This window comes from Phalacrocorax aristotelis, chromosome 3 (assembly GCF_949628215.1).
Source record: "Phalacrocorax aristotelis chromosome 3, bGulAri2.1, whole genome shotgun sequence".
NCBI lineage: Eukaryota > Metazoa > Chordata > Aves > Suliformes > Phalacrocoracidae > Phalacrocorax > Phalacrocorax aristotelis.
Window position 1 is genome coordinate 34,161,949 of NC_134278.1, and position 25,363 is coordinate 34,187,311.

The 25,363-nt window shown below is 43.2% G+C and overlaps 1 protein-coding gene and 1 long non-coding RNA gene across 2 annotated transcripts in view; one reads left to right on the forward strand and one right to left on the reverse strand.

Moving 5' to 3' along the window:
* Positions 1–5,121: 5,121 nt before the first annotated feature.
* Positions 5,122–7,428, reverse strand: LOC142054475 (uncharacterized). Its single transcript, XR_012659548.1, has 2 exons — positions 6,501–7,428; positions 5,122–5,935 (listed from the first exon to the last, which is right to left on the reverse strand). It is a non-coding gene; the product is annotated as an uncharacterized LOC142054475 (long non-coding RNA).
* Positions 6,945–25,363, forward strand: part of KCNQ5 (potassium voltage-gated channel subfamily Q member 5) — a 302,261-nt gene continuing 283,842 nt past the window's right edge. The window contains exon 1 of the mRNA XM_075087083.1: positions 6,945–7,961. Coding sequence (XP_074943184.1) covers positions 7,606–7,961 — 356 coding nt within the window. The 5' untranslated portion in view covers positions 6,945–7,605. The remainder of the gene's footprint in view (positions 7,962–25,363) is intronic.

Sequence of the window (25,363 nt, forward strand, 5' to 3'; positions counted from 1 at the left end):
CAGTGAAGTCAACAGGAATGGAGTAGCAGAAAGGAGGAGCCCCAAGCATACAATTCCTACAAAAGGTTTCCAATGACTAGTTGTTCTCTGATACACTAATGGAAGCACATGCTGTCGGACTTTGTATCTATTCCAGCTTTCTGTGGTGCCTCTAGCTTATAAATTCTCATTATTTCACATTGGTAGCTCAGAAGGCACATCTTACTCAAATTCTCTGAGGATCATAGATCCTGTCAAATTATTTGAACAGGCACATCAAAAAGGCCAAATATTTTCATATTTTTAATAAAAAATGGCAGTAAATTATTTTTTATTTTAAAATGTACCTGCAGAATACATTAGGTTGGTGATTAACCATCTAATTTAGAAACAGTATTACTCCAGTTACAATGAATTACAGTCATTTAGTTTCGAGTCCTGTATTTATGCTATGAATAAAGCCTAAGACACAAGAACATATGTATGCACGATGAACAGCTGATAATCTGTTGAAAATATAAAATCACTCCTAGATCTCAACAAAGACTTTAGATGCCAGGCAATTCTGTGCTTTAGACCTGAAAATTTGAAGTCCTATTCCAAGGGCAGAAACCAGACTCCTACGTTAGAACAAGGCCATCTCAATAATGCATGAAGTGTATAGGCACCTCCATATGACAGTCGGAGAAGCCAGGGCACCAAAGAACCTTTTAAACTGGCCAGAAACATGCAGAGGGTATCTCCTTTTTTGTCCTGTACTTGAGATTAGTGACGCTGCCAACCTGTCCTAGTGGTCAGTAGTCAGAGTGCTCCCTCCAGCCTCAGCATGGCTCTGCTGCCCAGGAGCAACACCTAGAGATGTTCAGCATTTCTGAAGCACAAGCACCCTGGGGTAAGAGCACCTGAAGTGGTCAGCTCTCTCCATGCTACTCTGCATAGGTTTTCTTAAATTTATTTGGGCCAGAGAGAGCATAACTGAGCACATCTCCTGTATCTACAAGTTAGTCTGTGGAAACAAACAGCATAAACGCAAATTATGTTCTAATTGTCTCAAGTGAAGACTGACAGGCTTCTAGGCATTTTCAGAAGAAAAATTTTAGGTGATTCTTAAATATTAATGTAAAAATGTCAATGCTTCAATGATCAGGTCATAGTTGAATAGGAATTTTCAAAATCAGAGATGCTACAGTACAAGTGGAAAAGATGTGCAAAGAAGAGGAAAGAGGGGATGGCCAGAAGTTAATGTCTGGCAAATAATGAAGGCCACTAGAGTCTAAAGGAAAAGCTCATAATGAGATATATCAAAATATCAGGCACCAGCTTCTTTCAGGTACATCTGTAGATGATCTAATGCATAAACTAAGTCTATGTATTGCTGTGTCTTAAAGGAAATTTCTTAACTCTAGGGAACAAGCTGAGCTTTCACAGAATATGACCTCCACACCCAAAGAAACCAGAAACAAATCCAAACGAAAAAAAAATCCTTACTTGTCTGGAAACCTGAAAAAAGAATGTCCTCTTGCTGAATTCCCAAGAAGCCATGTTCTGACCTTGCTGGGTTTCTTCAGATATGCTTGAAGGAACTGCCGACTTGCAAGCTAGCCAAATTGCTCTGTTCCTTGAAAAGCAAGGATCCCAAGGATCTCTCTTCTTTAGAAACTGTGTTTGGCTACAAAAGACTGCATTAAACATTAACATTTTTGATTGGCATGTTTTCTCCAAAACTCCTAGGTATTTTGGGGAATATGGTTTTGAAAATCTAAATATTTTGAGAAATGAAACCTTTCTACCTGAAAAAAATATTTCATATGCTATTCTATTTTTATTATATTCCCAGCTTCTGTATGGTAAACTGCTCTGCAGTTCTCAGTATAGAATCATGTCTTTTTTTTCTTCTTCTTTCTTTTTTTATTTTTTTAGTAGTCAAACACTTTGGTTTCACTAGATTAAAGAGTGGGAATGGCCCCTGGAGCAGGCCCTGCATCATTGGCAGAGTTGGCACATTTTAAGACATAAGGTCTTGTTTTGTCACCAGGCTGTTTACTCTGGACTCTGGATAGTTCAACAACAGAGGGGGGAAGCTTAGGAAGGAAGTAAAGCACCACAAAATAGTAAAAAAATACCCCAGAAAATGAAAGAGAAAGTAAACCGGATGAACAGAAGAGCTATTTAGGACAGAGGGTGTTGGGGTCTGGCAATGACTTTACAGAGAGGCATGCCTTACTAACGGAGAGTGATGTTGAGATATTTAGTTAAGTAGGAATGAATGGGATCAATTAATTCTCTTATCAAGGATGAATATCTGATGAGTGAGAGGAAATACTAGATGTCAGGAAGGAAAATGAACATTTTGCTAGGACAGCCAGGCAGCACAGAAGCAAGGCCAGGAATTTCTGCTGTTGAACTGGACCAGGCAAAGAGAGAAGGCCAAGCTGTTGCTCTAGCTGGGCAGGAGCAAACATCTCCTGGCAGAGAAAGGGGCCCACTAGAAACAGTTTGGGGACTGGTCCTGTTTTTTACAGATGTGTTAACCAGGCAGAATTGTTTTTAGCATACTTCTGGCCCAGGAGGCACAAGTACTGCAAGTGAGCCATTGACATCTTGTACTCGGACTAAAATTTAGCCTGTGCTGGTAGTAACCCAGAGTGACTGTCATGCCAGCCATGGTCTGCTTGGAATGAAAGTCTGGTCTCAGGACAGCTCTTTGTGGGCACAGGTCTTCCTCAGAGTTAGCAACCTCATAGCAGTCTAACAGCAAGGTCAATACATAAAAGGGACATCAAAACTAAATTGCTTTTCAAGGTACTGCCGGTAGTTCAAGCTTAAGGGATCTTATGAAGAATGCACCGGGAAGGTTGGGCAGTCCTTTCATCTGTGTTCAGTGCATGAACGCCTCATGCTACTGACAGTCTTCCTTCTCTCATTTATGTGAAAAAAAAAGCCTGCAGGAAAATATTCCAACATCTTGGAGTATTAATATAATATATATAATACTCCAACATTTTGGAATATTAATATCAGAGCCCTGCCACAGCTGCTAGCATGTTACATGCGCTAATTAGACAGCTTGTAATATGCATCCTAACATGCTGTTCACCTCATCTGACATTTAGCTAATGATTTATTATGCAATAGTGATGCTCAGTTTGGGGATCCTGGAGATGCATACCGTGTATTAGAGGCTGTACAACAGGTCCACATAGCAAATGAATTGTCCCTTAACACCTAAGTGTTTTGAAAGCTTATTCCTGACTCTTGTATGCTTGGCACCAAGAATAGCTATGTGTATGCCCTCCTCCACATAATTAGGCAGCAAGCTAAAAATCTCACAAAGAGATGCAAAACTAGAGCATACATGACACCTCACCGTATTATATAACACAAAAAAGGTTATTAACAAGCAACTCAAATGAACTCAAAACATGATACCACAGTAAACTGACCTTTGCAAAGTGTTGCTACAAAGGCCCTCCAGCTTGCACTCTGGCTGCTTTTCTGTTTAAAATAGCCACTGGATGTACGTGATTTGTACCATTCCCCCTTTGCAGCATTTGAGTGTCTTACCCTGTTCCATGAATTTATAATAAAAAACCCTCTGCGAACGAATCTCTACCACAAGACAGATATGTAATCAAGGCACAAAGAGAGATTTTTCAAATCTGTGTAAATACTAAAAGCTGCATATAGGTACACAACTGGTTTTCAGCAACTTGATAAGCATCTGCAGGCAACTTGAGACAACTATGTGCTCACGTACTTTGGACTTGACGTGGTCAGGCTCCAGCTCCTACCTGGCCTGGCAGCACAGAGTGAGACAGTGAACTGGACGCCCTGAACTCCAGCCAGTGCCCTCCAACACCACTGGTCTTCTTTGTTTCCCGCTTTTTTTGCCCTGTAGCAAGGTTCTTCTTCTATTAATATCTACCCTGTGTCACAATTACCCCAGTGCATTTCGATATTCCTGTTATTTATCCCCAAATTTAGTCCTTGTGAAGGCCTGCTTTAACTTCTAGTGTGGCTAACCCTAAAATCGCATTAGTAAATGTCTTACAAAAGAAGTTTACATGGTGTTGCAAAAGCATGTTTTATTAGAAATAAGGGAATAAGGGAATATCACTGCTGCCTAAATCATTTCTTCTCTTCTATTAAAATGGAACCCAGAAACACAGATTGAAGACAACATATCGCAAGTAACACACTGGAAGGAAAACCCTGAAAATCACAAACATATGTAACATTTTGTTCCTGATCAGAAAAGACGATATGTACCAGTGGATCCTTCCACAAGTAAGGACACATGACATTTGATGTATACATTTGGAATAATGCAACACAATCGTAAACCCCATGATTTACAATTTTGGAAGAACATGTTGTTGGCATTTGTCATAAAGCACAGTAACAGCTACTCCTCAGCTGCACTTTAGCATGCCATTTTACTTGTCTGGCTTGCAGGCGGGATATGCTGTACCTGCAGCCTCGAGAAGTCAAGATTCCTTGGGATGTTCTTGCCTTGGAGATTTCGTCAAGTAGATCCTCTTACTGACACCTGAACCCAGGGTGACCTTGGACCATGCGGACACACTGGAATTTCACACGCCTCATCTCTGTAGGTATTATGTAGTCTGAAGCCAAAATATCAGGGGAATTTGTTGTCGTATAAAGGTAGACCCGTATTTTGCAATAAATACTTAGAGGAGGGCTAGTTGTTTTACATAGTACAGCTCCTCTGCCTGGTACAGGGTGGGCAGCTGTCTGAGTACTCAGCATTCAACCACTGTATCAAGCCCTGGTAATCTGACATATTAAAACGTAGGAATCAGAATAATTACCACCAACCTCTTTTCATAATACTTACTATTTAAAGCATTATTTAATAAAAGCTAATAAATGCAAAAATACTTTTGTTCGCACACTGTAAAAACAAAATACTGAATTCAACACTAAGAGTATTACTTTTGTTTGCTTCTGGCTGTCCTGACATCTGTGGCTACTTTTCAATATTAGCCCATACTATTTGTGCTCACAGACTTTTTTCTTCGCTATTATTTAAATTAATAGATGATTTTAAGCACCACTAGAGGGCACAGAATTATAACAATATTTCTTAGCGGATCACAAAAAGTACATCAGGAGCAGGAGTCTGGTAATTTTCATAGTTTATTGTCCAAATCCCCAGCTTAAAGCCTCAATCCTATCAACAGTGATGCATGTGTGTAGTTCTGCTGCTGCAAGCTGTGCCATTGCCTACCCACAGCAATTAAACAAAGCTCACAGGTGAGCCCTTGTGGGACTGGAGCCTTACGGAGCCTTCCTGAGCGGGCTGGACCATGTGCTCCTAGATGAACGGCACCGTTCTGCTTCCTGGAACTTGATCACCAGCCCTCAAATATTTTACTCAAGTGACTAAGGCCAGTAAAGTGTAAATCTAAGCATGGTGCTGGAGGCCCAGCTGATGTGAAGGGATGCTATATATATTTGGCTCTAAATGAGTACACAGGGATGAAAAAATTGAAGGTATAAACACTTGTATACCAAACCAGGGAAATGCAAACAAGTAGTAAATGAAGGATTAACTAACTCAATTTACAATTCAAAGAAAGAGGAGTAGATATGTGCCACTGGAAAGCTTAAATATTAATGGGTTGCTGCCGATACATACATCAACTACTTAACAACTGTTCTGACATGTGTGCTGTTTCTGCCATCCCTTATCAGGAGCGTGAGTGGCCACTGCTGTTCACATGTTAGAAAGTTGCTGTCTGAGGCTGCCTGCAGCAGTGCAGGAAGTGCCGTGAAGAAAGGAAGAAGATGAAGCTCTTTCTTTGAAGACAACTAATTGAAAGGCTCTGGAGACACTGTAGCCGTAAATCAGCACTGTTGATGTTTCCACCTCGCTTTAGTAGAGGCACAAGTTAACGTCCTCAGCCAGACTTCACCGCTTCCTTCTTCTTTTCTGGAAGTTGGAGATGGGGTGTTAATCAAAGGCTTGAGAGCCTGACCTCTAACTAGCCAGTAAGGGGGGGGGGGGGGGGGGGAATCGAAATTGAATTGAATTTCAGAACGCCTCTATTGATTTTCGCATAACGTTAGGGCCCACGTTATTACTTTTCATTAACCCTTCACGAATTAGCGTCACATTTTCACGCTGCGGTGCTCAGCCTGCAAAACCAGTGACAGGCAGCTATTTTTCATGCAGCGGGTGCTGAAGTGCCGGGGCTGCGGCTGCCCCCTCCCCGGGGCAGCGCGGGGTTCCCGCCGCCACCACGGCGTCCCCCGGGGAGGGGGGTGGGTGGCGGCTGCCAGCAGCAGGCAGCCACGGGGAGGGGGACCGGGGGGCGGCCGCCGAGCAATAAACGGCGGCCAAAGGCGGCACGGCTACCGCCGGCTGCGGGCGGGGAGGCTCGGAGCGGCCGCGCCTGCGGCGTCGTGGGGTGGAAATTTATTTATTTATTTATTTATTTATTTATTTATTTATTTATCTATTTATTTATTTATTTATTTCCCTCCCGCAAGCTCACCTTGATGCGGCGGGGAGTTAAAGGCCCGCTCTCGGCAGGGGGAGCTTTGTTTTCTCGGCGCAGCTCGGGCACAGAGCGGCGGCACCGCTGCGCTGCTCCGGCCACACTGCGCCGGGCCCGGGGCCGGAGCCGCCGGGGAGCGGGGGAGAGCCCGCAGGGAGGGCAGCCCTCTCCATCGCTGAGATTTGAGCTCCCGCCGCCGCGGGGGGCCGGGGCACGGCGGAAGCGCCGGAGCGGCGTGTCGGACTGCGCCGCCCCCTCGGGGGGATACCGGGCGGCTCGCCTGCGCTGCCCCGCCCGGGCCGGCCGCGCTCCCCGCCCGCAGCGGGGTCCCGCCGCCGGCCGAGCCTCCCCCGCCCCGCTGCCGCCGCCGCCGCGACTTACGGCAGTTTTGTTACTTTCTCGGACTTAAATGGACATTTCCCGGGAGCGCGCCTAGCCGGCGGGTGCCGCGTCCCGCCAGCCGCCCGCCCCGCCGCGGGCACCGCCGCTGCCTTTGCCGCTTGCGCCCCGGGACGCGGAGGCGCCCGGTGGCGGGGCCCCTGCCTGCCCCCCTCCCCCCCCCCCCCCTCCGCCGGCCCGCCTTTCTCGCCGACTTTCTCCGCCGCCGGCAGCGAGAGCAACAGCTTGCCCGGCCCGGCCAGGCCAAGTGCCGCGGGAGGCAGCGAGGGAACGGGCGGCGAACGGCAGCGCCAAGCCGCGGCCCGGAGCGCTCGCCCCCGCCGCCTTTCCGCCGGAGCTGCGCGGAGCTGCCTTCCCGCCGCCCCCCACGTCCGTCCGTCCGTCCGTCCGTCCGTCCCGGGCCGCGGAGCCACGCCGGGCGGCGCGGCGGGGGCCGGCGGCGGGGCGCCGCCGCCCGGGAGGAGAGCGCGCCCCGGGGGTCGCCTGCTCCCTCGCCGGGGCCCCCGCGAAGCTGCCGCAACCCGGCCCGCCGCGCCGGGCGCCCAAAGTGGCCCGCGCCCCCGCGCCCCGCGGGCGCCGCCCGGAGACCCTCGGCCCCCGCTGCCTCCTGCGGCCCGCCGCCGCGGGGTGCCTGGCCGCCGCCGCCGCCCGCGCCCTGCTCCGCCGCGGCCCCGGCGCCCGCCCCGGCGCCCGGGGTGATGCCATGCCCCGCAACCACGGCGGCGGGGAGGAGGGCGGCTCCGCGGGGCTCTGGGTGAAGAGCGGCGCGGCGGCGGGCATGAAGGATGTGGAGGCGGGCAGGGGCAGGACGCTGGCCAGCGCGGCCGCCCGCGGCGACGGCCTGCTGCTCCTGGGCACCGGCGGCGCGGCCGCCCCCGCCGGGCTGCGGGAGGGCCGCCGCGGGAAGCACGGCGCCCGCATGAGCCTGCTGGGGAAGCCGCTGTCGTACAGCAACGGGCCGAGCTGCCGCAGGAACGCCAAGTACCGCCGGCTGCAGAACTACCTGTACAACGTGCTGGAGCGACCCCGCGGCTGGGCCTTCGTCTACCACGCCTTCGTGTGAGTACCGACCAGCTCCCCTCTCCTCCGTCCCCTCCCGTCCCGTCCCCCGGGCCGCCGCCCGCACCTGCCCCCGGCCAGAGCCGCCGCGCACGGCGCCGCTCACACCTTCCCTCCTCCCGCTCCGCTCCCCGAGCGTCCCTCCGTGGCCGGTTCCCGGCGGGGGGTGGACGGGGGACGGGGACAAGCCCCCCGCGAGTCTCTCCCAAAGTGCCCGGGAGGCATCAGCGGAAGCGGGGGAGCCGCTGCCACCTGCGGCAGGGCGCTCCGCGGGCGACGGAAAAACCGCGCAGCCCTCTGTGGGAGGTGATGGGGGAGAGCGGGGGTGGGAGCCTCGGTTCACCCCAGCAGAAGGAGCCGGAGGGGAGCGCGGCTTGTCTCCGGGGCGCTTGAGGCCGCCGGGTTGTGCGGGGGCTACGCAGCGCTCCCCTCTCGGCGGCCCGGAGGTTAGACGGGGCGCGGGGTGCCGGTTGCCTCCGGGCCCCTCCCCGTGGCGGCGGGCGCGGTCGAAGCGCCGGCGGTACCTCCGGCGTGCGTTGTGTTTTGCGGACACTCCGCGGTTTGAAAAGTTAGCGCCGCGGAGCAGCCACGGCGCGTTTCACCCTCCCGCGTGTTTTGCGGACGCGCGTGGTTTCCGCCCCGCGGGGAGTGCGGGTGGCGGCGGGGGCCGCGCCGCCTCCCCACTCGTGGGCTGCCCTGGGGTGCGGGGCGCCGCGGGATGCCGCTCGCAGCCCCGCGAAGGGCGCGGGGAGCAGCCTCCGCACCGACAGCCGCCTCGCCCCGCTCCTCCCGTCGCTGTCGTTTCTGCGCTTTTCCCTTTAGCGAGTGACTCCTGCCGCGCTCACGCCGAAGGAGCGGCGACTAAAACACGCGTCCCGTCGCATCGCTCTGTGGAGAGCAGCGCTGTCACCGTGCTGCGAAACTTGGGCTGCTTTACTGACAGAGGCCGCCCTGGGAGAGCTCTGCGAGGGGGGCGTGGGGCTGCAAGCTGCTCCAGGTGTCCCCAGGGTCAGTGGTGTTCCTTAGTTCATTAGCAGTCCCCTATTTTTACGGGTTTTGGTAATATTCAGGGGAAAGGCCCTACTCGAAAGCCTTTCGGATGGCTGAGCGAGGTGCGCGGTACAGGCTGGCGAGGAGTCATTGCGCTGGATCACAGTCCTAGCTGAAAACGTTGCGATGAATTACAGAGGAAGGATGATAGGCATTACTGTATTGGGGATACAATACAAGGTATTTCTATGTTTGACTACAGCAAATATACCATAAATAAAACAGAAGATTTAATGGATATGCTGTAGGTATCTACATTCCCATGATAATTGCTGGAATCAAGCTAGTGGTTACAGAAGCTTTGGTTAAAAAAGCAACTGTTCCCTAAAAGCTGTGTGACAGCACGGAGAGTACTTCTTTCCCAGCAGCAGGGGAGTCCACAAATCCTACTTTAAAGAAAGTTTTTATAAGTGAAGAAATGCTTTGCCAAAACCATGGCAGTCTGATTAATAAGACGCTTTGTGGACAGATTTATTTAGCAGATCAAAATTGCTACAGGTAACATGCAGTGAAAACATACTTAATGTCACATTTTATTCAGTAAAAGGACTTTTGTCCACTTAGAAGACCTGCCCGTTCACTCAGTTTTACTGTGAAAACCAACTCTTGCAGATTGAACTTTCTTCTTGGAGGGAATTTATTTGGTACATTTTGCTGTTTGGGTCCTTACGGGTGTTATCCGGAGGTGTAGATGGATGTTGATTAACCTTGTGAGAATCACCGAAGTATTTACCAGGAATTGTCTTCCTGCAGTGCCTGAAAAATCTGTAAATTGTAGTTTTGGGGTTTTTCTCTTTGAGATCATGATGAAAATCATTAAAACAAGGAAAGTTCAAGTTGGACATAAAGTTGACAAGTTTAAACCTCAAAAAAAAAAAAGTAAATTTCCAAACAGAGTGAAGTCATGACACAGCAGCACTGTAAACAAGGAAGATTGCCAGCTGCGTTTAGATAATTGCCTGCACAGAAAGAGTGCCAGTTTTAATTTTTAATTGCAAATAGCAATTTTGGCAGCTGTAAATGCCAACATTATATCTTTTATCTGAGCAGATCTGTGTGAAAGAGCTTGAAACACTACTGTAATATAAAGAGACCTAGTAATAATATTACCTTTAAGGATCTGTCGCTGCTATAGTGTTTGAGGTGCAGCTGAAATTCCAATTTGACAGCCATCGTCATTGCTAGTCTAGAAATTATTTTATTGTATTTATAAAATTCTGATTTAATGACTACCAGATATTCAGGTAATATTTCTGGTGTTTCAGGCTTATTTTTTCCAGCCACCTGACGAGTACGCTTGCATCTTGGAAAACACATACTTCCTTTCAGAACTGAAAAAAAATATAAAAATAAACCTATTTGAAAAAAAAAAAAAGTCTTGGAGCAGACAAGTAGGTTAGAGTTGCAGAGACATTACTAAGTACGTGGATGAGATGTCTGCTCCTACCTCTGCTAAGCTATTCTTGACAGCAGTAGAGCCCGTTACAGCTCTGTACTATTTCTGTGATGGGAATGGGCTGTCTGGTGCACGACCTTCTGTGTAGATCATTGGTCTCCTGAAATGAAGCACATTCTCATGTGCACATTGAAATAACACAAGGGTGGTTTCAGACTTTAAATTGGAAGCCTTTGATCTAGAAGTTTGTTTAGGTTTGCCACTTTGATTTTGAAATAAGAAGTGGGGAATTAAGCACTGGCTATAAATAAGAAACCATCCTTGCAGTGATATTTTCATGTCTTATTTCCATAGGGGAAAACACTTCTGAGCTGAGAATTATGCACAGTTCACTCTTCTTTTTTCTTTTTTGCCCTTTCAAATAAGCCAGGCCAGCCACCTGAGGCACGAGTCGCGTGACCCACATTCAGAAGTCAATTGGTTAGTTTATTTGTAAATGTAAACTTGCAAAATGCTGGAAAAGACAGCTGTTCTGCAAACTCCTGCTACTACAGGAAGGACTTACTCTTGAGCAAAGGCCCTTGGCTTCAGTGTAGTTGTGCTGAAGAGTAGACCCATAAATTACATGTTTCATGGCTCCTTTTTGTGTACCTCAGTAGTTCTCTACATGGAAGCCCAAAGACCTTTACAGGAAGTTTTTAAAAAACTGCTCTTCAGATACCACAGTCTTCTGTTCTTAATCATTCAGGAACTCCAAAAATATGAACACTTATAAAATCAGAAAAGAACATTCATACCATTTGTGAGTAATGAGTCAGTAACGTAAACTCCTGCTACTAAACCATTTATGCCACACAGCATCACCTACACATGCAGCATGTGCATATTTAACGCGTGTGCATCTGCATTAAAATACTGTGATATTGTAACTTTTCAAAAGCGTTGTCTTGGGATGTCACAGGATTTCTTTCTGTGGTTGCTGTTGTTTATTTAGATTATTTTGAGTTATTTGGTTTGATAAAAATGTATAGACGCCTTAGAATGATCAAAGGGGAATTCCAGATTTGTTGCAACTGTAACTCTGGGTTTCGTCTTCAGTTGTCATAAGGCTTTTGTATTATTTTCGTTCTTAATTGACATTCTGAAAAAGAGATGGCTTGAGAAGTTAAGAAAAAAATACCACTCTTTGATACTGTTTATACTAGTAGGGTATAATTAGTTGCATAAGTTTCCTAATTTAACATGTTGGATTTATTTCAGGAATAATAAAGTTTCTGTTTCTTACTGACTTCTTTGTAATATATTCCACGCAAAAGTCTTCAGTGCTTGTTGTGGGGATGTCCTCTTCACAAAGCCACCGCTTTTTGCTCTGGAAGCTTCTGAATCACGAATTGCAGGGCTGGGTGCTTGCACAAGGGCGGTATCACTTTGCATTACCTGTATTGACAGGTTTCCAAGGGCATCCTCTGTTGGCCACTGCTGGAGATAAGAAACGGTGCTAGATGTGTTTAAGAGCCTGTATGACGTTCTTCTTATCCTTTTTGTTATTGTTGGAAAAAGGCTGAAAATTTATTTCTGAACAAAATCTAGTGATGCCGTCAAAGATTTAACTAGCTGCTTTAGCTTTCCAGGTCTGCCGGAAAGGGCATAGCTTACTAATGACTAGATGGCTATTGAACAGCAGCATCTTTGCATGTGAGCTAACAGCACTGCATCATACTGTGCCATTTGTATAATTAGGGAGGTTCCACATCCTGGTTAGAAAAACAGCAATGGGCAATGGCCTAAATACTCACTTTTTCTCCTAGTATCAGAAAGTAGGAGAAATTATTTCATCTCTTTATTTTGTCCATCTCAAGGCATCCAATGAACTGGTTCCAGGTGCTCTGTGGGTAGATCTATGGCTTTCATCTTTTCAAGCACTATTTCAGAGTCAGGGTCTGATGTTGTTAGGTTAACAATATATTTTTATATGCTTTAAAAAGCAAGTGACAACATGATATTTACAAATAATAGGGTTGATAACATAAATTGTGTGGCAAAGCAAATCTTTTTAGGGACTAAGGAGGTAAAAATTTAAAAGTCTCTAACTGTAACACACCTAAACTTTAGTAGGCATTTTCTTTCAGGGAGTGACAATGAACGATGGTGGATATTTAGACACACTTCATAAATCTGCAGCGGTTTGCCTCATCTGAGGCTGTCTGTGATTCTATATGTGTGCATATTTCTCACCTAAACGTTGTTTGGAAGGGACCTTTGGAAGTCACCCAGTCCAACTGGAAGCTATAGTCATCCCAGTCATGTCGGCTGGGATTTGTCTAGACAGGTATTAAACTTCACTGGACGGAGGTTCCACTGTGCTGCTGGGTAACCTGCAGGTCTGCAACCTGTGGAAAAGAGGGGTTTTAGCATGGGGAGGGAATGATGGGTGAGCAAACCTGAACCTCCCGAGTCGCAGTTAATGGTCATTACCCCTTTATGTATCATCTGGCACTAGCAAGAAGAATTTGGCTCTTTTATCCTTGTAATTTCTCTTCAAGTAGCTGTAGGCTGTTACTAGGTCACCTGTTAGATCGCCCTCGTGCCAGAATGAACAAGCTCAGCTCCTTCGACTTCTCAATGGAAGACACAAGCTTGAGGCCCCTGACTGTCTTGGTTGCTCTCCTGCATCACCTTCTGCACATCCCTGTTCAGCTGGGGGTGGGGCACAACTGGGTGCCATAGTATGAGGCCACGTTGAGTAGAAGAGAAAATAACTTTCTTTAGCCTGCTGGCGCCACTCCTCTAATGTGGTTGTACGCTGCTTGCCTTATTTCTGATGAGGCATGCTGTTGGCTTGTACTCAACCTGTGGTGTCCTCAGGAACACCAAGGCCCTTTTTGGTGGGGCTGCCACCTAAACAGTGGGTTCCGAGCCTGTACGGATGGATGGGATTATTCTGCACCAGATGCAGAACTCTGCTTTTCTCTCAGTTGGACTTCAGAGGTTTTTACGTTCATGTCCTACATTTTCTTGTGCTATCTCAGTCACTGTACACTGACCAGAGAGGTAGAGATACAACAGTCTTTAAAACCACTTGCACTTTCTCTGTGATTGGCAGAGAAAATAAAATGGTCAACAACGCTTCATTCTTCCTCTTTCCTGGTGTTGTTCATGGACAGCAGTCTTCTCCCGGAACCCTGTCACAGGCAATAAATAACACATAGCTTCTCTTTTTCACTTTGTTTTTGTTGGAGAGCTATTGCCCACCTCAGGATTTTCCACAGATAAGTATCAGGAATGTTTATCATGTGATGTATACTTACATTGGTACAATACTGTTTCACATTTTATTTTTTGAGGCTTGGTCTACTAAGTTTTCTCATTTGTACCGGCCTTACTTTCAGACTCAAGAGTAGTGATCCAGGGGAAACAACTAATTTGCCATAAAAATCAAACCTGATCCTCAGCCTTCTAGAAATAAGAGAACAAAAGGCTTTATTTGAGAAAGAATCACCAACAGCCGGATTAGCAAAGGTTCATGCACATAGACTTTCTTATATTTGTCATGAGGTTTATTTCTCAAACATGATTAGGAGTTGTGTATAGATAGGTGGATAATATCTTACATTAGTGTTTGGGTTTCAAATTTTAAATAAATGTACAACCTTTGTGAGCAGAGATTTCTCCATCTTTTCTCCATCTTAAAGCAAGAAGTGAGTTAAGAGCTTTCTTTATAATTCTCTTTTTGCTGTATCTTTTTTCCCCCTCATGCAAAAACCATGCAATTAACATTATATTTCAGGGTGAGAGACCTATCTTAGATCTGTCTTTCTTGGTGTGCCAGTCTTGGGTGTGACATTTATTGTCTTTCTTATTGACTGCCTTGCATGATGTGGGGACTCTTGGTAAACTTCCTGTGGTTTCATATGGTGAAAGGAGTGCCTGAAATTAGAGATTTTGTCCGGGGATCGAATGATCTGTGAATGTATAATATGGCATTAAATATTTGCTGTCTCAAAGGAGTAGTTGTTTTAGAGGATGCAAGAAAGATCTTAGAAAGGTTTTAATCACTTGTGAGACAGTATTTGTGTGCCAGATTTTCAGAGTAGGCTTTAGACGATAGCTTAATGAGCTAGACACCTTTTCTTTCCCAATACTTTTTAAGTTTCTGCAGTATTTGACTTTTAAAAGCAAAAATAGAACTCATGATATCTACACAGAATTGATGCTCTTTCCATGATCCAAATCTGACTATATTTTCAATACCTACTCACCTTGTTTTACTGTTGTTGTTTGTAGCTTCGTTAAGTTTCCTGGATTGGATGAAAGTACAACTGAACTAATATTTTTGCAATAATTGCAAATAATTTCTAGCGTCAACCAAATGGAATACCAATGATCATTCAGTCATTAATAGTGATTTCCTATCCATGAGAATAAACATCATTAACAGATTTACCAGTACTCATAAAATTGCAGTGAATTTTTTCATAATAGTTTCAGTGGAAAGGAAAAACACATGGTTTGTAACTTCATCAATCTTTTTATGGAGAAAGATAAATAGAATGAAAAACTCTTATTCCTGGATGATGTGAACTCCTGACATTGCAAATAAAACTCACTGCTGAAGGTAGTTGTTTCTTAATAATTCAAAGGTAAAACTTAATTGCCAAATGTGTAGCATTTTCATATGGTTCATATTTCCGTTACTGTAAAATGTCTGATGAAAATTAATGAAATTTGCCACTTGAAGGAGTCTTCTGCACACGGGTAAAAAAGATGGAGTAGAAAGCATAAATAACACTATCTAATGAGAAATCTTTAACATGTATACATAACAGACATCATTTGCTACATTGTTCCTAATGAGGCAGGTGTTTATTCTTACAATAAATGTTGCTTTTTCTCTTTGCAAGCCATTAGCACAACAGAGCATGCTTTCTTGCCTTTTTAAATTAATGCTGGTATATTGAGGTTCACTTCTAAATATGTATTAGATAAACTATACTGAGTGGGGGAAACTTGTATTATTTTTATTTGTCCTTTCTTGTTTTCTCTGAGAGAATTTTTTTTAAAGTTTGGTTTACAGATTTACTGTAAGAGAGCAGATGTTGATTACCCAAGGGCTTGCTACCGCAGGTCAGTTCAGGTAGAGAATTCATCAGCTCTGCAGTTTATCAGTTGCAAAATAATTTTAAGCAGTTGCTGTGCTTGTGCGCAAAGTAAACTTCCTTTAAAGATATTAATTAAAAGTTCAAAGGCTGTCTTACAGGTTAGCTGCACTTAATCAAGAAATATTTTCAATTTTCTGTTGAGCATTAGATTTAACTTGTGATAGCTGCCTGAGATGCCGTGTAATCGTGTTACAGGAAGCTCAGCAAAATGTTCATCACTTTGGGCACTGAAGTGTAGTCTCAGGCAGTGTCTTCTACTTGAAAGACTTTTTGATTACTTCTTAATATATACAGTCAGGTCCAGTGATTCAGAAGTGGACACAGTCCTCCAGCTAGATGTACCTGGGTTTCTCTGTTTGGCCTTCACACACAAAAAAATCTTCAAACATAAATGTGTGTATTTTCCTGAACAGAGACGAACGTAAATATGTATGTAAGCATTTTCCTGGAGAGTGAATGATTTTCAAAGGAATGGAGTACCTGCAGCTTCCTTTCATTATTCTAGTGTGCATTCAGTGGGTAATTCACTTTTTTCTCCCCACTTGTATAGAATGAAGTTTAACAAATGAATCATGCACTTAAACTGATTAGAAGTAATGAAGAAAGGAAGTTCTGTACCTGCCCACTTCTTTATTTAAGCAATATATTCCTGTTTGTCTTGGCTTCTTTCTTGCTTTGAGACTCCCTAGCTCAACAAAGCAATCATATTACACCTTTCAAGATTTCTGTAGAGTTTTAATTATTTTATTGTAGTAATACCTGATATCCTATGGTAGCAACAGACTGGTGCCAGGAGTCAAACATGACCAAACCAATAGAGTAAAATCTTTCTGCTTTGAGAGGAAAAAAGTGCTACCAAACACATTCAGATGCCTCCCTAGTTCAATAGTGTAGTAGATTAGAGCATCTGTACACACCCTTTTGAGGTCATTCAGTAAGGAACAGCATCTAACTTTTCCTAGGGCATTAAATGTAATTGCTTTGTATGGCCTCAGCTCACCCATAAACACGGTGAGAATTACCTATTAGAAGCAAAGGCCCAGATCTTCCTCTTCCAGGCTCTCATGGCAGGACCACATTTAAAAGTTACTGCTGGGGCCTTTCTAAATAAGTGTAAGGATCCTGACATGCTTGAAGGGGCCTTTTGTGGGAAGATTAAGGTGAAATATTGTTTTGGATGCACTTCTGTTAAGTGGTGGGTGTGGAGGGCCACTCATCCTTGGCAGTGAGCTTGGCAACCTAGGTCAGTCTCCCCAGGAGACAAGTCTGTATCAGCAACTGTATCTCTTCAATGGCAAAACTGCCACATCTTTGGAGAAGGACCCTTGATGTCTTAGTCGAAGCTGGCGCGGGGAGGCTGGAGCAGTGTCCTGACTGCATCTGTAGACTGAAGATGAAGCAGAGTTTAGATTAAAAGAGGAACAGCTTTGCTAATGTCTGTGGGTGTTGTAAAATTTTATGTAATAGAACAGTTTGTTCAAACAGACGTATTTCTACCCCCTTAAGCTTAGAAACAATAGATTTCATTTGGTGGTTGGAGATACTGTCTGGGAAGAAGTTAGCCTTCCTCAAAGGTTGCACTGACTGCTGACTAAACTCGTGATTTTGGCTTCTGCAAATAATCTGTTTGCCGGGGTATTGGAATTGAGGTATTATTGTAGGCTGTGATGAGGCAGGTGGTGATCCTGAATTATAAATGCTCTTTGGAAGGAATTTTTATTTTCATCCTGAAAATACTTGTAGACGTACTTTTTAGTGGTACTATTAATAGTTTTAGGCACTTACATAGTAGTTAGTAGAAATCAGCAAACTGAGCATTGGTAAAAGCTCTGTCTTTCAATCAGGGATGATGGCAAAAATGCACTCAATTAGAGACATATTTACAAAGCTTCTGAAGTTAAACATAAGACATTCTTGTATGGAGGGATGAAGGCCTAACCTAAAATCTTCAAAGCTACTATATTATATATGTGCAGGCACTCCACCTGAGATTTCGCTGTTTGGAGATGCTATGTAGGGAGAGTTATGGTGAGAGCACTTGTGGAATTGCAGAGGCAGGAGACATTATCTAGGAGGGAACAAAATCACTGAGGTGAGGGAGTATTTATTAAGCACTATCTTACTTGACTGTAACAGTACTTGACTGATACTGAATATTACCTTGAGGTTAGAAATGTGCTTGTCTTATGTTATTAGTGTGTTTTTAATTAACATTTTCCCCTTTTATTATCTGCTTTCTGAAGTACCAGCATGAATCAATTTATCGGATTTATATATAAATAAAACATGGTATTGATCTTCACGTTTTTCTTCCATTAAGGTCTTGACCCTGTGTGCAGACCTGAGGAAATAATCAGCAATATTTTTACTACAACATGAAAATTTTATTCACTACCTGATTGTGTTTCTGATAGCTTTTCCTTTGGTAAATATTTATGTATTGGAGGGTTAGGGGGTGCGTGCACGTGTTCTGGTAGCTGAAGTAAAGAAGGATCTGTTGACTTTTTTGTTCAAGTCCAGCAATTACCAGGTTTCTCTTTAGATTTAAAGCCATAGCTTTCAGTGTTTCTCTGCAAGATAAAGTTGTCCAGTGGGCTGCAGAAGACAAAATCTCCTCTAGACTGTGGCTGATCTTGGTGATGGCTCTTGTCAGTTGAACTTGTGGTGGGGTAACATTCCCTGTGCCATCTGCACCCTCCTCTCCCTCCGTGCTGAGACTGAGCCTCAGCTGGTTTATTCCTGTCTGGGTCCACTCTCTGATGGAGCTTTGGTCACTTCTTAGCTGCTCCTGCAGGTCGTTTGACAGGAAGGGATGAAGCTGGGTCAGTGCTGTGCAGCCCAATCTCTGACCCCAAGCATGGCTACACTTAGACTTGGACGAAAACCTGAGGATGTGCATCTGAAATTCCAGTACTTCTGAATAACCTTTAGCTTGGTGAGAAACACAATCCTAAGGGACTTTTTCTGCAGGAAGGAATTCAGTCTTATTCCTGTCCAGAGAATTTCTCCTTGAAACCATAGCCGAGTTAATGATATCTATAAAATATCAAAGACATCTAAAAATAAGATAATATTAGATTAAATGCTGTTATTGCTGCTGTTCATTAATGGGAAGGCTGGAGCTGAAGTAGCTGTACCAAACTGAAGTGCAGTATCACACCAGTAAGTGTCAGAAGAGAAGTATTTACTTGGAAAAAATCCTTTGTATGATTTTGCTCTCCAGTATTTTTTCATCTGCTCATATCTGTAAATTACCTCACTGCAATGAAAGGTCATGGCATTCTTTTTGGCTTGCCTACCAGCTTTAGGAGTTAATCAAAAATAATGTAATGGGTAGTGACTGAAAACTCGGATATATTAAGACAGCGCAGATAGTGACATTTCAGATATGATCTGTATCTAGAAGATAAGATTAACTAGCAGAGTGCTCAGTATTTAAGATATATGATTTTATGAAATTTTGATTGTGTTTTTCAGGTTTATTAATCCCTGGCAAAATTGTAAGCTTCTCTGTCTTGAATGTGCAAGAAGCAAACCTCTGTGAAATAAGACTAAAATGAAAATAATCCTGGATGAAAACGTGAACAGTTCTAAAGATTTTGAAGATATTTAGGGAAGAGTCAGTCAAGCGATCTGAAGTGATTTTGGGAATGGGATATTAGGGAGGTACACTCATCTCCCAGTACCTACATTTAGCATCCTGCAATGAACCAGTGTTTGCTTTCATCACAGACCAGTGTGTATCAGCAGACCCGTGTCTTACGAACACAGAGGGTATCTGTTGTATTCAGTATGTTGCGATGGCTCAGTAATAAATTTGTCTTTCAGCCTCATCTTTAAACATGAGGCATACTGTAGTGGATACGTGATGTTGGCGGATTGTGCTGTTCCAAGTATGGATCTGTTGATTAATTTCAAACTGAGGGCTGCCTTGCCTACCTCTAGAGGGTGTGCAGGTGACGGCAACAAATCAGTAGACATACAGTTTGTACTGTTTTCTGGCAGGAGGATGAAACGGGTATCCCGCAGTCCAGCCCTGGGAATTGCTGGTTATGTGTTCTAAAAAATCGTTAACTTTTTTAGTTTTATTAAAAACAATAATTAATGCAGAATAGTGAAAAATTGTTAGAATACCTTGTGGAAACAATGGCACACCCAGCCACAGCTCTGCAGGATGTCATTCACTAATCCGCAAACTTCTTTCATGTAACAAATGCAAGAGATGCAAGTTCATGATTAAAAAATAACAAGTATTTGTATCAATTTTGTTCTTGGGTGTTCTAGTCACCTATCTAGCTGTCTGTCGGTGTCTTTGACACTCTGAAAACAGTGAAAAATCTTCACAGAAGAAATCTGTATTTTCTCTTGGAATAATATGGAAAGGCAACACAATGGCATTGGTCAGCATCATAGGTGAGAGAGTCAATTCTCCCCCTACCTTTTTTGAAATTTACCACAGGCAGCAGTGTCACTGTCTTTTATTCAGGATGGTAACCCAGGCATTATTGTTGAGATGGACCTTCATCGTTCTAATATGATCTCTGTCTACCTAATATCTCAAAAGTATGTCCTGTCTATTGCCACAGCTCAAACTATCACTCAAACTCTTAATATTTCGGTTCTTGCAACCTTCTTCTGTCTGGACTCAGCAGTATGCTCTGAGCACTCATCCCTGTGACTGTGTAACCCCTGCCCCTCAGCCCAGATTTAGCTCTTCTTACTTCCCAGGGAGAAAGTTATTTGTCTTAAGTTTCAATAGCTGTAAAAAGGATCTGGCTAGTTAGTTTTTAAAATTACATTTGTAACTGAGTAACAAAAACAGAAAGTCAACTTTGCAGGATTCATTAAGTGGAAAAAAAGAGCAAATGAAACTGTTCCTTTTTTCTGCGTCTGACAACCTCAGCAGCACGTGGTAGAAATGCTGTTCATTCAACAGTAAACTACTGACAGCAGAAGACTAACATGGGTGCATTTCTAACTTACTGCAACTAAACCCAGCTTCACTAAACCTGTAACTAAAACTGTGGTGTACTTTTTTGCCAGTCCCTTTTTGAAAGTGACACTTACTTTGGCAGTACTGAGCTGTTACATTAGCTGCGAATTTCACTGTGTAATGATTTTATGACTGTTATATATTGTGCGGTTAATGAGAGTTTTCTTCCTGCATTATTTGGCTTTGTCTGAAGATACTGAGTTAGAGAAATGGATGACTGGTGGAAAACCAAGCAGAACGGCAACACAGCTTCCCAGCACGTGGCAGGGATACCAGGATACAGGTGAATTAATGGTGGTAAAGATACACCTAGACTTGTGACTTTCTCTGAGTTTGGGAGCTAAAAAACCAGCAGATATTAAGTTGCTAATAGAGGCTAGTAAGAATGTGGGGACAATAGTCAATGGGATGCCCTGCAAGGACAGATTGATATCAGTCTCATAGGTTCTTTGAAACAGGTTGTTGTTAAAGTCCTAGGGCTTGACAAACTTTGAGAAAGATAGACATGAACTGAAGTAGTTTGTTTGTTTTAAGATATGTTTTTATGAAGCTGCTTCTCTCAAAACAGGCTTCTGCATCTTCATACTTTTGCAGTCTAGTATGTAATGAGGATGGATTTAATGCTCTTGAGCTAGTTTAATTAATTTCAACTGATCACGTTGCTGTGATACGATCACCGTGTCTTTCAGGACATTCTACCAAACTTTTAAAGCCTTGTATAAATTTTGTGCAAAATCTTCAAAAGCAGGGGTAAAAAAGAATATTTTTGCTTGTGACCTAGGCTGGAACCGCGATTCAGATGTTTGCAACTAAAAGCCTTAAATAGTTTTTCTATCTTATGAGCTAACCTCTAGATGGCAGGTGTTTAAAATTGATATATATTGTTCTGGGTAGACTGAGTCCACTGTGTCTGCTGTTTCGGTTCTGCATTGGACCATTCAATACATAGTGTTCATTAAAATAGACCCTAGAATTTATTGCACGCACGCACACACGCTGAAGTCTTCTGGTTGTCTTTTGCGTTTGCCTTTTTAGTGCCTCAGAGGGCACACTGGAAAAGCTAGAAACGTATGGCTTTTCCGTTCACAGAAACCAAAGACAACTCACACATTCCTGAAACCTCATGCTTGTTCATGTAGACACCTTTGTCTTCCCCAAAGACAAAGCAAATAAGACTGTCAGCACTTTTAACCTGAGGGGGTGGGGGGAAGCCCCTGGAAAAACATGGTTATTCCTTTTTTTTTTATGTGGAGAGTCATGGCAGGCTTTTGAGTCTGAAGTGAAGTGTTTCTAGATTGTATTTCCAGTGGAAAGGTAAAGAAAAGCTTCTTTTTCTTCTCAGCAGATTTCAGGTGTTTTCTAAAAAGCCACTCAAAATAAAGACATTAGGCTTCCCTTTGAGCGGATTTTTGCTACTCTGCCAGTCAATCTTTTCTTCTTTCAGTTGTGCCCAGTTGGCTTCCTATGGGACTAATAATCTTTTACTACCTCTGTGCTCTCCTATTAACTCAAGTCCTCCCTCAGAGGACCGTGGAACTGGAACCTAAGGGCTTGCTAATGGTCACCCTTGTAAGAGGACCCCGTGGACATTCCTGAGGGGTCAGAAGAGCACAGCTTTTATCACAGTGGTTTACTTCCTTTGAAATTTCAGCACCAACCTGGCATTTAGCTCACACTGTTCTGGGCTTTCAGAAAACTCTCTGATGCATTCAAGCATGTAGACGTTTACAGATATATATATATATAAAAAAGTGCTGACGTACTTTGCTGTCTCCATTAATAAAAGCAGAGAACATGATTTATATTTTGTTGAGTAAACCAGTAGTACTTTTGGACAGAGAAGTCTTTAGCAGGTACAAATGGCAGGCCAAATCCTAAAGCTGTTCACTAGCCATAAATTCTAGGCTCAATCCAGAAGCTCTTACTCAAGCAAAATACCAGTGAAGTAATAGGATGCTTTATCTTCGTATTCTTGAATTTTCTAAGAGTGCTGTGTAATTTGAAGAAAATTCTACTTCAGGTTTCTATCAGCACTGTGTCATTGCTGTCTTGTGCAGCCTCATGAGTGATTGCTTGGGCTGCGTGAACTGTGGTATGTTATATGGTAAATCACCTGCAGCTGCAATGGATCACAATATGCCATAGAAAATGTTTTTAGATCTTTGCTTTAACCATTTGCAATGAATAACAGAGATTGTAAGTGGCAAAAGACTTTTCCTTGAAAAGTAGCTGTTAAGATACTGCTGCAGAAGTAACCATGGAGTTTGGAAAATGATATAGTACAAAATAACATATTTTGCTCCGTACAGTTTTATTCATTTCTGAAAATGATTGTTTCCTTGCAGGCGTGGAAATCTGGATATGTTCCTAATCTGAAATCAATAGGAAATACTTCAGTTGTTCAAATAGCTCTTAAACATATTTTAGTTTGATAGCTGATTGTATATTATGTTTGCAGCCTTTGTGCAAAGCAGTGTTTAATAGCAGATTTTGCTTCATAATGAATATAGCTGAAGACTGTACTTTATATTATCAATCTAAAAAACCTCCATGTATTCATATAATGCCGTTGATGTTAAGTTGTCTCATTGCTTGGAATTCATTGCCACATTGCTTGACACATAACTATCAACTAAAAGAATTCCTTGCAACTCAAACTCAAGACTTATCACTTCCTATTTAGAAAATGATCTTACGAGTTTGTCAAATGGCTGGATTAGCAAGGTTATAATGGTTCTATGGAAAAGCAGCTATTAATGGAAAGTTCTCAGTATTGGCATAGATCGCTTACTGGTTTCTCCTTTAATGGTTTCTCCTTCTCTGGCAGGTGGACTAGATGATCGTTGTAGGTCCCTTCCAATTGAAATAGTCTAGCCTATTCTATTCTAATTGCTGTCATTGTTGTCTATGGAGGCAGTGGTTATCAATGGCTGTAATTGCTTTATAGTTTTCAGCCCCATTCTCTTACTGTTATGATTAATTTTTAACTTCTGTAAAATTTAGGTGGAAAATATGTGAGGATCAATCTACTATTTTCTTTTGTGCTTTGTCTAACAACTTTGTGTAAGTTGCTAATTATTAATGACCACCCTTGGTATATGAAAACAAATATCGTAATGTTCTCATGATGAAATACATTTTCTTTTGAAATCTCTGGGGCCGGATTTGGTCCAGTTGATTTATGTAATTTACTTGCATAGTATTGTGAAAAAGAAAGAGTAAATTAAATCAGCTCAACTGCACCCTCCATCACAGAGATATTTCAGAGTGAAGAGGTGTGGATGAGCATGGGGTTTTTTGGGTCATCTGGTCAATTGCCCACCTGTCCTGGATTACTTGCAAAATACAGCACTGGAGCTTACCTTTTTAGCTTAAGGTTAATGACAAAGTCTCAGCATGAGTTGCTAATTAAGTCTGGTTTTGGACCAGTTCTGTGTTTTTCAGAGACATTGAAGTAATTAAATCTGGCTGGAAGATTCTGTCTACAGTGAGGGATGATTATCAAGTGAAAAAGCTTGCATTTAGAAAGGTTTAAAAAGGTGGTAGGTAACAGTTGGCAATCAAAGATACCACTGCTTTAGTGCATTTGTCCTCATTTTATGTTTAATCCTGTTCTGTAACATCCAATTTAGAATAGTTGGTCCTCTGACTCCAGCTGCATGAAGTCACGGTTGTGATGATACTCTTGGCAGTAGGGATGACAGCCACTACTTTGAAACTGTTTTCTGTTGTGATCTTCTTTGTTGCAGTGTGGTGTATGCTGATATGTTACAACTTGCAGTTTGTGGTGTTTTGTTGCTTAATTTAACCATAGCTTGCATTTCTTATGGTTCGACTGGCTGGCAAAGCATGCAGAAATTCTGAGTCAGGTATACCTATTTCTGGATGCCCAGTATAATTAGGTGCAGCCCTGAAGCAACATGTTTTGTGCAACTTTCCAGGCACACAAAACGCAAAAATACAAGGGTTGATTTAAAAATTGTTTGGAAAAAAATAATGCCATTGACCTTTGACTTATGATTGTACTTTCTCTGATGATCCACTTGGTAATGGTGAGATTCTGCTCTTTCTTTTTTTTATCTTTTATTTTTTCTGTTGGTAATTATTACTTTGATACATATGAAATATGCCAAGTGGACATTCCTGGAAATGTAGGTGTCCTGTATAACCACAGAGTAGCTATATAGAACCAGCATTGTCATTAAATTCCACAAATTTCTGTTTTCTATAGCCGTGTCCTGGGGCATTACTGCTGAAAGTGAGTTTCGCTTCTGTAGCTTGTGTAGCCTGGTTTGCATGACCAGCCTGCTAAGAAGTGTGCTAATTAGTGGTATTGCACTCGGGTGCATGGTGCTCGTTGTAAATAGGACTGAAACCAGCAGCTTATATTCCAGGGGACATAGGAATATTCACTGCTGATAATTTTTGGCTCCTAACAATTGGGTTCGAATCTGTCACTAGGAGAAGGAAGCAGTTTGACTATAATTGTCTTACTGAAAAACGGAAGTTATCTGAGAAATGTTTCCTTATATTTGAAGACTAAGATTCTATTGAACAGGTAAGTGTGTTAACTTATCTCATGATTACATGCTTAATTGCTTGTGTGTAAATAAAGGAGTAAAATCCTTATGGGTAGTAATTGAGACACACCTGGGAGCAATTAAGTACAGCAGTTTATAATATTGGTTTCCTTGAAATAGAAGAAATATATCAATATTCATGGCACAAAATTGCACATCTCCATGTACTGAAAAATTGCCTCATAAGAGAATTAGGTAGAATTTAAAGCCATAGTGAAAAAAAT